The 13,825-nt window shown below is 45.9% G+C and overlaps 1 protein-coding gene across 1 annotated transcript in view; it reads left to right on the top strand.

The window, feature by feature from the left end:
• Positions 1 to 547: 547 nt before the first annotated feature.
• The window catches only part of SORD (sorbitol dehydrogenase), a 34,880-nt gene continuing 21,602 nt past the window's right edge, over positions 548 to 13,825 (top strand). The window contains exons 1-2 of the mRNA XM_005899312.3: positions 548 to 757; positions 11,032 to 11,065. Coding sequence (XP_005899374.1) covers positions 695 to 757; positions 11,032 to 11,065 — 97 coding nt within the window. The 5' untranslated portion in view covers positions 548 to 694. The remainder of the gene's footprint in view (positions 758 to 11,031; positions 11,066 to 13,825) is intronic.

Genomic DNA, 13,825 nt, shown 5'->3' on the forward strand with positions numbered 1-13,825 from the left:
GCCCACAGGGCGATGCACCATTTCATTCATTCACTTCTGGTGCCAGGCACTGTGCTGCATTCTGGGGACATGCGCCCAACATAGACACTGCATCAGTGCAGCACACCATTGGCCACCTGCAGCCTCAGCATTCGCAATGCTAATAATACAGACCCTAAGGCCTCAGTTGAGACTAGACTGTATCAAAATCTCTGTGCTGGTCCTGAGAAACTGCCCCACACTGCCCATCCTCATTACTCCGCAGCTAAAGCTTGAGAACTCTGGTCTGAGGGGTACTGCCTCTGCAGACTACTTTCAGGGCAGACTGGTCCCCTTGGATGTGAGACAGACCAACTGTGCACTGCAGGTGGAGCTGGGTTGGTCTTCTTCACCCCTCCCCACCCCCTTCCTACCTCTCCCTCTCCCTTCCCTACCCCCTCCTTTCACTCTCTAACTTTCTTCGCACCCTCCCCCCACCCGCTCCCCCTCCCCACTCCCGCCCCCGGCTAGCCCTGGGGAAGGCTAGCCCCGCCCCTCTCCGCTAGCCCCGCCCCGGCTGTCAGGGACAAGGAGGCCCCGCCCGGAGCTGGGCGCGCGCTCCCAGTCAAAGCCCAGCCTCCCGCCCCTCACCCCCAACCCTCCAAGGGGCCGCCAACCAAGCCACCTCACCAGCTGCGGACAGCGGCCCCGACCCGAGAGGGAGAGAGCGACAGACATGGCGGCGGCCAAGCCCGAGAACCTCTCCCTGGTGGTGCACGGACCCGGAGACTTGCGCTTGGTAAAACTGGATCGGGAGTGGGAAGACTACCCTGTTCCTGCCCTACTCGCCTCCAAGCCCAGCCGCGGTCTCAGCTCGCCAATTCCAGCGCGGTGCGGGCCCCACACTGCGCGTCCTGGCCCGGCGATCGAGCTGGTTACCATGTTGGGGGGAGGGGGACAGTTGGCCGTTCGTTCTAAGGTGCGGTGAGCAGGGTTCTTGTAACGTCCCTCCCGGAACCTAGCCCCGTGGCCGGCACGTGGCCAGAGCCCAGGAAGGTTGCAAAATGATTGAAGCCCTCTCCCTCCTTTGCCAGCTTCGGATTCATAGTCCTGCCCCTTGTCATTGCATTTTGCAGAAGTGGTATCAGACAGGCTGCCTCATTTAGGACACGTGCTGGGCTTCTTTCCTGGTTAGACAGTGCAGGCAGAAAGAAGAGTCAGACATTTAAAAGCTGTGGTACTCGTATTTAATCTTTCTTGCTTGGGGCTGATCACACACCCTTTGCAGGATTATTAGATCAGCAGAATTCCTAGCACCTAATAGATACTCCGAAAGTGCCAGCTTCTTCCACGTTTAGTGTCAGCACAGATCTCCATCTCCAGGACTCTTGGTGTTTGCCATGCCTGTGCCAAATTTATGGATCTTGATAGTCTTCATGTCTCTAAAGCGCCTTTCCTCCTTATCTCTCTTAGTCCACACGTGGTTTATGTTTCAGCCATTTTCCTTCCCGTTCCTTCTCCCTTGTCCCTTTAAGAGCAATATGTATGTGTCTCCTGCACCCCAGACCCTGCCTCTGCTCCCTGGCTCATGGGACCAAAGTTCTGGGAGCTGCGGAGTCAGCCTTGTAGTTGTGCCAGGGCTCCTTTGACAAAGTCCATCTCAAATGGGCCTGGGCAGTTGGTATGTGGGATGGGTCCTGTGCCAGCCATCTCACCTATTCCCTAGCACTTCCTTCCCCCTCAGAGAATATGCACCAGGATCTAAATTGGAGAGACTTGGAAAATTATCCAGCTTTAGTCAAGTAGTCAAGTAGTTCTTGACTATTTGATAATCTATGGTTTCTGTCCCCATAGGATGCAAACAGATTGAGTTTGGCAGCAATTTCAGAGTTCATGGACTTCCTTTACGGCCCTCCTTCATAGATCCTCTAGAGGTCTGTGGACCCCAGAATGCCTGCCCAGAGCCAACTCAGTTGAGGGAAGTGCCATCCCCAAGGTGACAGGCTTCATTAGTTAAGAGAGCCCAGAATAACCCAGAGTTTCAGACACTTATTCCAGTGCTCCTTCTACTCCCCTTGGAGCCTCCAGCCAAGATCCTGAATTAAAGTGTCACTGTTAGTTCTTATTGCTGCAGACACCAGATGGTATTATGAAGAAAGGAAAGTGGTACAGCTATACACAGCTTACAGAGTTATCTCAAACTCAGCCCTGCATCTACAAACATTTACTGGATGAGAGGGAGCCTGCTGTGTGCCATACATTGGGCTGGGGGCTCAGAGAGGAGGAGGAGGACACAGCCCTGACACCCAAGCTGCTCTAGACACTCAGATGCACTAAACGATACAAGTGTGAGGACTTTGCTGGAGGCCACAGAGAGTAAAGGCCTCACAGGGGCCTTTAGCCCAGGGAAGAGACCCTAGAGGAGATGGATGCTACTTGAGGACGGAAACTAGGGGACATTCAGGCAAGTGGAAAAGCAAGTACAAACTAAGAGCAGGACAAAATTTTGTGTCCTCTTTTCTGGTCTTATAAATATGTGGTGTACCGAATGCTCGGGCTTCCCAGGTGGTGCCAGTGGTAAAGAACCCCCCTGCCAAGGCAGGAGACATAAGAGACATAGATTGAATCCCTGGGTCAGGAAGATGCCCTGGAGGAGGGCATGGCAACCCACTCCAGTATTCTTGCTTGGAGAATCCCCATGGACAGAGGAGCCTGGCGGGCTATAGTCCATAAGGTTGCAGAGAGTCGGACACAAATGACGAAGCTTATCACACAGGCACTGAATGATCAGGGCCTGCCTTAAGGAAAGTCAGTGTACCTAATAATAAGCAGAACTGTAATTACACCCCCAGGCTCTCCGTTGCCTTAATTCCTAAACTCAGGCTCTCCCACTGCTCAGCCAGACTGTTTATGTGGCTCTGTAGAACTAAGCATTGAACGTAGAAGAGGGTGGGGAGGCTCACCTAAAATTGGTTTTATCAACTGTGCCTTAGAAGCCACCCACTGCCCAAATTAGGGGCTGGGATGGAGTGAGTGTATCCGAAAGAGATGAGAATGTGATAGGCTGAAGAATGTAGCCTGTGGTGGTGGGGTTGGTACACTCACTGGGTGAAAGGCTTCAGGGTGGATTCAGGAAGACCCCAACTCTTGGAGGTGATGGGGTTCATTTACTGGACAAAAGAGAGTAGATTAAAATGGTAAGTTTGGTTTGAATTTAAGATGTCTCTGGGACAGGACCTTTTAGTGTCTCTGAGAACCTCCCAGATTCCTCTGTCCATGGGATTCTCCAGGCAGGAATACTGGAGTGAGTTGCCATTTCCTTCTCCAAACACTTGCAACCTAACACAGACCCTTCTGGCCCTCGCCACTCCCTCCTGAGCATGCGTGTCGCCCAGCACCTCCATAGGGAGCCAACTGATGGGATATCTCTGCCCTTGCACCCCCTTAAAGCACCCCCTTAAAGCAGATAGGCTAAGTGTTTTGGGGTTGAATTGGGAGTAGACATCTCAGCAGCCACTTGAAACTTGTGGCCTGCCTACCAGGAAGGAAACCTGATACCCAGCCTTCCTCTAAACTGCCTATGAAAAATGCAGGATTCCCTTTTCTTTCTCCAAGCTGTGGCTGCAGGGAAGGAAAAATTAAACCCCTTCACTATTAGGTAACTAGTGGTCACCACAGTCACAGCAAGGAAGGAGTCAGTGCTCCTTGGCCAGGGGACTTGGGCCTGCACTGTGGTTTGGGCTCTGGGGCATTTGTAAGTTGGGTGGTAAATCAGAGTAGGAGTGTGTACACATATATACACTGAGAGATTGCCGGTTTCTTTATAATGCCTTATAATGAGGACTTAGGACGTTCACTCCTTCACTCTTCCTTACCCCTAGCATTTTAAATAGAGAACATGTGGACCTGAAAGAAACAATGGAAGAGGTGACCAAGCTGATGCACAAACAGCTTATCAGCAAACACTGTCAGCTCGCTGAGGTCCTCTTCAAATGGAGACAGTAATGAGATCACAAGCCAAGTAGGGGCCAGAGTGGCCAGCAGCTCTACTGCTTCTGGTTGTGTGACTTAACAGATTACTTTCCATTTCAATTTCCTGTCTTTATAATGGGGATGGTAGTAGTACTCACCTCTGAGTTGTGTGAGAATTAGATAGCATTGGAGAGCAAGAAATTTTCCTGTACCCTTCTAGGTTCTTCTGGCTGGTCTGAGATAGGACCTTGACATGAGATAGGAGAAAACCAAACAAAATTTTATTACATATGCATACATGAGAGAGACCCAGGAAAACTGAGAAACTTGCCAAAATGGCCAAAGCCCTCACCTTGAATACCATCTACAGCTAAAGAGAAAAGAAGATGTTGAGGGTGGGGAGAGTCAGTTATGGGAGGTTGCCAGGGAAAGCTCAGAAAACAAGGGTAAGGTTGTTATACAGATTTAAGTCATTGCCTTCTCCACTGACGAGTTTCGAGAGATTTGGTCATCTTCCTCTATTTGGTACATTGAGGAAGACACCCTTATAAATGGAGATTTTCCTTACAAATGTGTCACTTGGGTTTTCAGAACTTATTCAAAAATAACCAGCTTAAAATAATTAATATGCCTAAGAGACATATTTTGGGATGGTGAATTCTGCTCCCTTACAGAATTCTTTCTCTGAATTATTATTTCATGGAATTGGGATATGAAATAGTCTAATTAGTTTTTCCCCGAAGAAGCTATTTGAGGGAAGTTATTTAAATAGTTGGAGAAGGCAATGGCACCCCACTCCAGTACTCTTGCTTGGAAAATCCCATAGACAGAGGAGCCTGGTAGGCTGCAGTCCATGGGGTCGCTAGGAGTCGGACACGACTGAGCGACTTCACTTTCACTTTTCACTTTCATGCATTGGAGAATTTAAATAGTTTGTGTTTCCCAAACTGTCTGAGATAAAGGACCAATTTAGTTTTGTTTCCAATTGGTCATGGATCAGTATGTTTGTATCACTGCATTTGGATGTTGCAGCAATGTCAAAATGCTGTAAACATCTCTAAATGCCCCTGCCAATAATTTCTGTACATATTGCATCACCTATCAGCAGCAGTCCATCGACCATGCTGAGAACATGTTATCTCCCTTATTCTTACCTACCAGTTCTTTCAGATTTCAGGCAGGAGCCTGGGGACAGGGAAAACAAGAACAGCACAGCCCCCACCTGGTGGAGGGGATATAGTCAGATGTTTTTGTTTTATGATAGCTGTATGAAGAGAGAACTGGTTAAGGGAAAATAATCATTTCAGAGCGACGGGTTGATGTTGTTTAATTATAAAGGGCAGAGAAAATAGTGCATTGGCATCAAGTTTAAACATTAATCAGAGTACCATGAAGATATTTCTTAGTTTTTGCTCTGTGAGGAAATGTATTATATCTGATGTCCAAAGAATTCCTTTGAATCTATAATGATATTTTAAAAAGTGAGATAATTCTGAGTCTGTAATACACATTCAAGGGGTCCCTTTCTTGCATATACACTTTGCTGTTAAGATTTTGGTTGGGGAGGAGAGGATTGTAGAAAGAGGGGGGTATGATCACACAGCAGCTGAGGTGATCCTAAATGTCAGGTCTGTCTCCCTGGTTTTGCCACCAGTAGGCTGAGCTGCCTGCTTCTATAGGATTAAATTAAAGGGCCCCGAAAGGCTTTAAGGAACAGCTGGGCTAAACTGGGAGATTACTGTGAGTGAGGAAACGAGGCTGCTTAACCCTTTAATACCTGAGCTAGACTTATCAGTCAGAGGCAGTTGAAGCCGAATCTAAAACTCCTTCAGAAAACAGGAAAATGAGGTAGTAACAAATAGGCCAAAGAAATAACTCCTTTCTTTTTTATCTTAATTATGTTCCAACAACAAAACAAAACAAAACCAGATAACAACAGGCAATTAAATCCAGCAAATACTGCCATCTGTGCCAACAGATGCCATAGAAGGGCAGTGCCAAAGGCCAAATGCAAAAGGCCAGGAAGTACAAAGCTGACATTTTCCCCTAAAAGCAGGAGGAGCAGTAAACAATACCACAAACAGGATTTTAACATTTTATATTATACATCCTGGCGCTACTAACAGACCTGGTAAAAGTAACCCTGTTCTGATAGGAACACTAGAATTATGGGTGGGTGTGGGGTAAATTTCTTTCAAAACTGCATGACAGAGAAATTGAGGAGAAGTGTATACTCATATATAACATTGATGTCCACTTCATAAGTCTTTTAGTGTGGCTGTTAAAGCTGGCAGTTTTCCCCAAACTAGATTTACATGAAGAACACTAATTATTGGAGAAACTATGGTCAAATTTTGTGAAGTGATATTCAGCTCAATAATTTTTTAGAAATGTTAATGTTCGGTTACCTAGACCTGAACGCAATGAGCACTTAATCAGTAAATAAAGAACCACCTAATAGGTTCATGCGTAGTTATGTCCATACGTTTTGAATAGGGAGGAATTTTTTTAAAGTTTATCACTGCTGAGAATCTTTTAACCATCATGTATGGATTCAATTAGGTGCTGCGGAAGCTCAGGAGAGGAAGGGTGGTGGGGATAGAGAAGAGTCTTTTTTGCAGGAGGTGATTGTTTCTCTCCATGTTCGTGATTCATCCGAGCCAGTCCCAGGGTTACAACCTTCTATTGGACAACCTCACCTGGATGTCCCTGACACTGCAATCTTTATACATCCAAACCTCAAATCTCCCTGAGTTCCCACAGGAATTAGGAAGCCATTCCAGGTAACTCCCTTCCCCTCACTTCTCACCTCCTGTGGGATCTCAAGGAAGAAGAAAGGGGATTGACCAGTGGAGAAATGGCCCCCTTGAGGTGAGGGAGTGAGTGTGGGGTGGTTTGGAAATTGCAGGAGGCTTGCAAGGAGGTAAATAGCTTGCAAAATGAGGGGGTTTAGGATTTTGCAGGGCCACTGGGCACTTTAAATGAATTTGCAATTTAGAAAGATTGTTATCGGCAGAAGACTGGTTGGAGCCCAAAGAGCCTGGGCTGGAGGCTGGAGACCCGCTCAGTGAACTTTGCAAGAATGTCTGACCCTTCTACTTTGACCTCGAGTTTGCCAGGACCAGTGTCGGCTAGAACAAAGCCTCTTAGGATAAAGTGGCCAAATGGAAAACTGAATTTTCCTCATACCCTCAAAACACCCTTCAAGCCCTCAGGGGAGGGGGAAAGTTGAGGAGTGAGGGAAACAAAAATAAGATTTTCTGCTCTGGTCTCCTTAAGGGTGCAGGGCAGCCAGCCAGCAGGTTGACAGGAGACCTGGCAAGTAGTGCAGGCGGCAAAGGTGGGCTGCAAGGACCAGGGGGCGAGAATGGCCGCTTTCTCCCAGCCGTGCCCTTTGTCCCTTACTCTGAGGCAGGGGGCACGGTCTTTACACTCAACTGTTAGAATCAAGCCTAAAAAATGCTGGAATCCTACTTGACTTTTCTCCTAAATTCCAGCCTTTTCAGAAGCAGTCTAGTTCCCTTAATGTTGACCTGAGAAACAAGAGACATACAACTTTTCTCCAAAATAGTTTTAAAAGTTACCCTTTCAAAAGAAAAAGGACACGGTTGTCTAGAGCTGGTTCAACCACGTTGTGAGCTGATTTTACAGAAAGGATTTTGATTTTATTTCTTTTGTAATAAGAGCTAACATTTACTACGAGTCAGGCACTCTTTTTTTTTTTTTTTTTTTTTGGCTGAACTGCACAGCTAGTGAGATCTTAGTTCCCCGACCAGCGATTGAACCCAGGCTCTTGGCAGAGAGAGTTTGGAGCCAGTGGACTACTGAGGAATTCCCAAGGGCTCTCTCTTTTATGATTATCTTCGTTAGACAGAGGAAGAAGATTGAAAGTCCAACGACCTTATGTAACTGCCCCAAGGACACACAGCTCCTGGAGGGGAACCTGTGTTTCAACAGATAGGTGATTCCAGAGTCATGTTGGCTGGAGGAGGGGGAGGGCATTTTCTCCTAATTTCTCCTCATCTTGAGACCATTGCTACCATCCAGGCAAGACATACTCAGATGGACAACTGGAAGCTGAGGAAAGGGGGCCAATAGGGCATATTCAGGGAATATATATTTAAGCTAATTTGAGAAAATATATTTAGGAATGGCAAGATAACATTTAGGATGTGAGATTCCCCTGAGATGATTCTGTGTTCCCACAGAGTTCTTCCTGAAGTATTTACATGATTTATTTGTGGTGGTGGTGGAGGAGGAAGACCTGAAGGGCATAGAAGGGACTCAAAGTGAAAATGCTGTAAAACTTACATAACTCAGTAAAGAGTGTTACTCAACTCCTCTCTATCCCTTGGTTACTATCACTCACAGAAAAATAAGAAATCCTGTTCAAGAGACTTTGAATATGTGTGATGACAAACCTTTGGGAATGAAGAAGGGGGCCAGGGGGTTAAAAGTGAAATTATAAGATCTCAGAGGAGCTAAGAAATTTTGATACATGAGAAATAGGATAAATGAATATCACCACCGTAATATGAGACAGAAAAGGAGATTAAGTAAACAGGATTTAGCCAACATCATACCAAGGAACCAACCATAAATGAAAAGCAAGATTTTTTTTAATAACCATAACTTTTGAAAACATTGTGAGCCCTGCAGCTATGCTTAGGATAATATTTACAAATTTAAGGACTGATCTTAACATGGTCTTGTGCTCAGGTGGCATGTCTCCTGCAGAGAAGAGAGAGGAGAGCCAAACTGAGCTGTAAGAGTCTTTAGACTCAGCAAGAAAGAGAACAGAAAAAGACATGATTTTCAGGGACGGGTATTTAAGTTCCCCATGTCTGTTCTGCTACTAAGGAAAAAACAGGTTATCGGCACAGCACCCTCTAGTGTCCAGGAGAGACACTGCAGCTTTGCCCATGTGGTAAGACCAAAGTTTGTGAGCTCTGTTAACTCCCAGTTACAATAATCTCTGGTGACCCAAGGGCAACTTGGTGCTCCTAACTGTTGCTTTGAGTTTGGATCTTACCATCTTTCCATCCCAAATTCCCAGTGCCTGGAAAGTTGCCTACTAGCACCTTAGGGGGTTGTGGGGGTAGGGGATGGGTGGGGATGGGGAGAGTGCAGTTCCATGTTTGAAATAAAAAGCCTTACTTAGTCTTAGTTTCATTTTAGCATGTAATTTAAATTTTCATTCCGTATAACAGAAACATAACCTTACACAGCAGTCTCTGATGCTGTATAATGTCAGATGTGGGACCAGCAACTTTGAGAAAGATTTTGGTGACAGCCAGCTATCTGGAGTTGCCTGTTTCTAGATGGCTTTCTTCCCTCCCTCTCTTCTCTCCTCTCTCCTTTCCTCTCTTCATTCCAAATGTATTAAGAGATGAAAAAACTGCCTCTTGTCCCCCCATCAAGCTACTTTGGGTGCAGCTCCATCATTTACTACCTTATTGTTACTATGAACAGATGGCCAAATCTCCCTGTTCCTCACCCTCATCATAGACCAAAAATGGGATAATAATAAGGCATTACATAGGGTTGTCCTGGGGATGAGCTGAGGTGATGCATGAGCAGCACCTGACACAGAGAAGTTGGTCAGTGTTAACTAATGAGCATGAGCGTTAACCCTTTGATCTTTTGATTCACGGGAAACAGGGAGTTCAAATAAGCATTGAGCTGTTATAACAGAAAAGGCTGATAATCTTGGATGAGCAAGAACCTCAGACTTTCTGTGGAAATACTGTTATGGAGAGTGATTATTTAACAAGTACCAAGCCTCCCAGGTTTGGCGCAGAGCACTGTATCTGGTGCCAGAGATTGAAGGCATAGTCTTTGGCAACAAGGTTCTTATCATGTTAGCAAAATAGTGCTGCTGCTGCTAAGTCGCTTCAGTCGTGTCCGACTCTGTGCGACCCCATAGATGGTAGCCTACCAGGCTCCCCTGTCCCTGGGATTCTCGAGGCAAGAACACTGGAGTGGGTTGCCATTTCCTTCTCCAATCAAAATAGCACTAGGATTACTTATTGCTCCCATAAAAGCATCTGGAGGAGGCTTTGTGAAGGAGGCAAGCTTTGAGCCATGCTTCCTTCTAGAGCACTCTGCATTGGGCCCAGTTCCAAAATTCTCATTATCTGATTGCTCCTTACATCACCCCTAGAGGAGAAAAGGCAAATTCCATTTGGAGGGTGCAATGAGATGCAATGAGGCAGGCTTGGGAGTCGGACACACCTGGGGTTAGACCTGGTTTGTCCATTCTGGTCCTGTGACCTTGATCAGGTTTTTTTAACTTGCTAGTCTCAGGTTTCCCATCTGCAAGTGATGGGCCATGTGCCAGGATGTATGTAAAGCCCAGTAGACTGTCTGGCACATGGTATGTCCAGTGAATGGTTTATTTGTATCCCTTCTCCCTCTTCTTGCTTGGCTGCCTTCAAAGAATTAATAAAATGAACATTTGGATTTGGCCACTCACTGTCCTTCTACCTTGTCATTAGGAACTTCCTAGCTAGTTGGCAGTGGGAAAAAAAGCTCGGTAAATTATCATTATCCTCATCATAAATAGCTGTGACCATCAGATTGCTTTTTAACCCAGTGAGCGTGTGCAAAATGCAGGTCCTCTGTGTCCCCCCAAACTAAAACTCCAGTGGGAGGTTTTGAAAGAGAGTACCAAGCGTTAGTCTGTGCACTGATGTGAATGAGCGGAGCACACACAGTTTCCAACATGTCCAGAGACAAAAGCCTTCCTGTGCCACTGCTGGAAACACCTCGTCCTTTCCCAGTACAAGTTCGCCAGACCAAAGAAAACTATGTAAGAATGTATTATCCACACCCCACATTAGAGACCCAGAAGTATCCTTTCTGCCAGGGTATGCAAGTTGTGTACTTTTCCTTGGTCCATGGCACATTTCACCAGTGGGCTGGGTGAGGTCAGCAGTTGGAGTCAGCAGGATTCAGGATAACCCCTCCGACATCCACCCAGCAGCGGTATGGTCTGAATCTGTGTTAATTATAAGAAGAAATATTGAATGAAACTTTGAAATGTTCGTAAGGTAAAGTTGTTGTACATGCTAAATTATTTTTCTATTTTGTTTCCTTTAGGAAAACTATCCTATCCCTGAACCAGGCCCAAATGGTAGGTCCGTGGAATATTCGACTTGTCTTTTATTGTTTCTTGTTGTTTACCCCGGAGACACACATATGCTGTTCCTTTCTCCCTCTTTTCCTACTGTTTGTTACTTAAAAACCTCCATTAAAAACCAGAGGGATGGGTGGGGGAGGGAGATAGGAGGAGGATTCAGGATGGGGGTGTACATGGGCACCCATGGCTGATTCATGTCAGTGAATGACAAAAACCATCACAATATTGTAAAGTAATTATCCTCCAATTAAAGTAATTAATTTAAAGAAAACTATGCTTTTCTTAGACTTTCAACCTAGTTCTATTGTCCACAGTATGGCTAGATAGATTCAATCGGCTGCTACATGAAATAAAAGAAACAGTGATAGAACCAGAGGACTTACTGTATCAAACTGCTGACTTGTCCCAGAGAATTTGACATAAAATTCTTCAGGTTATGGACAAAGGCAGAATTGTCCCTCTTTTGAACTAATGACAGAATTAGGTTACTCTGTCCTCTATAAACTGCCATTTGGATGGCCAACCCATGTCCTAACTCCAAACTTTGGAAAGGCGTGAGTCTTTAGATCGTAATCTTGTAAATACAAAAGGGGACGTCCAGGACAGTCTCCAAAGACCAGGCTGTTCTCTCCACTGGGGGTGGGACGAGCTGCGTAGAGCCCTTCCCTACTACCCTAATCAAACAGGAGCAGGAAGTGGGTGAGCACACTGGGGCAGGGTTCCTGCCACCTTTGCTCCATTCCTTCTGGCCAAACCTGCCCAGCCGAGCTGACCCGCACATTTCCCAGGGTGATGTCTCTACCTGGGGAGCTCATGCCACCCTCCTAGCTGTGGCAGCTTCCAACTGACAGTTTCCCAATTCCTTTCATCCCTGGGGTCCCGCAGCAGGAAGTGAGGCAGGTGGCAAGGGGCAATTTCTATCCTTGATGAGTTGGGTGCATGCTTCCCTGCCTCACCCAGAACTGTAGCTTCTGTGTGAACATCAGACTGAAGGCAGCTTTCCTGGAGCCTCTGGGGTTTTGTTACTCAAAGGTCAATTGGGTTACTGATTTATAGCAATAGTTCAGTTCAGTTCAGTCGCTCAGTCGTGTCCAACTCTTTGCGACCCCATGAATCGCAGCATGCCAGGCCTCCCTGTCCATCACCAACTCCCGGAGTTCACTCACACTCACGTCCATCGAGTCAGTGATGCCATCCAGCCATCTCATCCTCTGTCGTCCCCTTCTCCTCCTGCCCCCAATCCCTCCCAGCATCGGGGTCTTTTCCAATGAGTCAACTCTTCGCATGAGGTGGCCAAAGTACTGGATCATTCCTTTGTGAATGAAGGAAGCATCATTCTTTCCAAAGAAATCCCAGGGCTGATCTCCTTCAGAATGGACTGGTTGGATCTCCTTGCAGTCCAAGGGACTCTCAAGAGTCTTTTCCAACACCACAGTTCAAAAGCATCAATTCTTCGGTGCTCAGCTTTCTTTACAGTCCAACTCTCACATCCATACATGACCACAGAAAAAACCATAGCCTTGACTAGATGGACCTTTGTTGGCAAAGTAATGTCTCTGCTTTTCAATATGCTGTCTAGGTTGGTCATAATTTTTCTTCCAAGGAGTAAGCGTCTTTTAATTTCATGGCTGCAGTCACCATCTGCAGTGATTTTGGAGCCCCCAAAAATAAAGTCTGACACTGTTTCCACTGTTTCCCCATCTATTTCCCATGAAGTGATGGGACCAGATGCCATGATCTTAGTTTTCTGAATGTTGAGCTTTAAGCCAACTTTTTCACTCTCCTCTTTCACTTTCATCAAGAGGCTTTTTAGTTCCTCTTCACTTTCTGCCAGAAGGGTGGGGTCATCTGCATATCTGAGGTTATTGATATTTCTCCTGGCAATCTTGATTCCAGCTTGTGCTTCTTCCAGCCCAGCATTTCTCATGATGTACTCTGCATATAAGTTAAATAAGCAGGGTGACAATATACAGCCTTGACGTACTCCTTTTCCTATTTGGAACCAGTCTGTTGTTCCATGTCCAGTTCTAACTGTTGCTTCCTGACCTGCATACAGATTTCTCGAGAGGCAGGTCAGGTGGTCTGGTATTCCCATCTCTTTCAGAATTTTCCACAGTTTATTGTGATCCACACAGTCAAAGGCTTTGGCATAGTCAATAAAGCAGAAATAGATGTTTTTCTGGAACTCTCTTGCTTTTTCAATGATCCAGAGTGTGTTGGCAATTTGATCTCTGGTTCCTCTGCCTTTTCTAAAACCAGCTTGAACATCTGGAATTTCACGGTTCACATATTGCTCAAGCCTGGCTTGGAGAATTTTGAGCATTACTTTACTAGCGTGTGAGATGAGTGCAATTCTGCAGTAGTTTGAGCATTCTTTGGCACTGCCTTTCTTTAGGATTGGAATTAAAATTGACCTTTTCCAGTCCTGTGGCCACTGCTGAGTTTTCCAAATGTGCTGGCATATTGAGGGCAGCACTTTCACAGCATCATCTTTCAGGATTTGAAATAGCTCAACTGGAATTCCATCACCTCCACTAGCTTTGTTTGTAGTGATGCTTTCTAAGGCCCACTTGACTTCACATTCCAGGATATCTGGCTCTAGATGAGTAATCACACCATCGTGATTATCTGGGCCGTGAAGATCTTTTTTGTACAGTTCTTCTGTGTATTCTTGCCACCTCTTCTTAATATCTTCTGCTTCTTTTAGGTCCATACCATTTCTGTCCTTTATCGAGCCCATCTTTGCATGAAATG

The sequence above is a fragment of the Bos mutus genome, chromosome 10, assembly GCF_027580195.1.
Source record: "Bos mutus isolate GX-2022 chromosome 10, NWIPB_WYAK_1.1, whole genome shotgun sequence".
Classification (NCBI taxonomy): Eukaryota; Metazoa; Chordata; class Mammalia; order Artiodactyla; family Bovidae; genus Bos; species Bos mutus.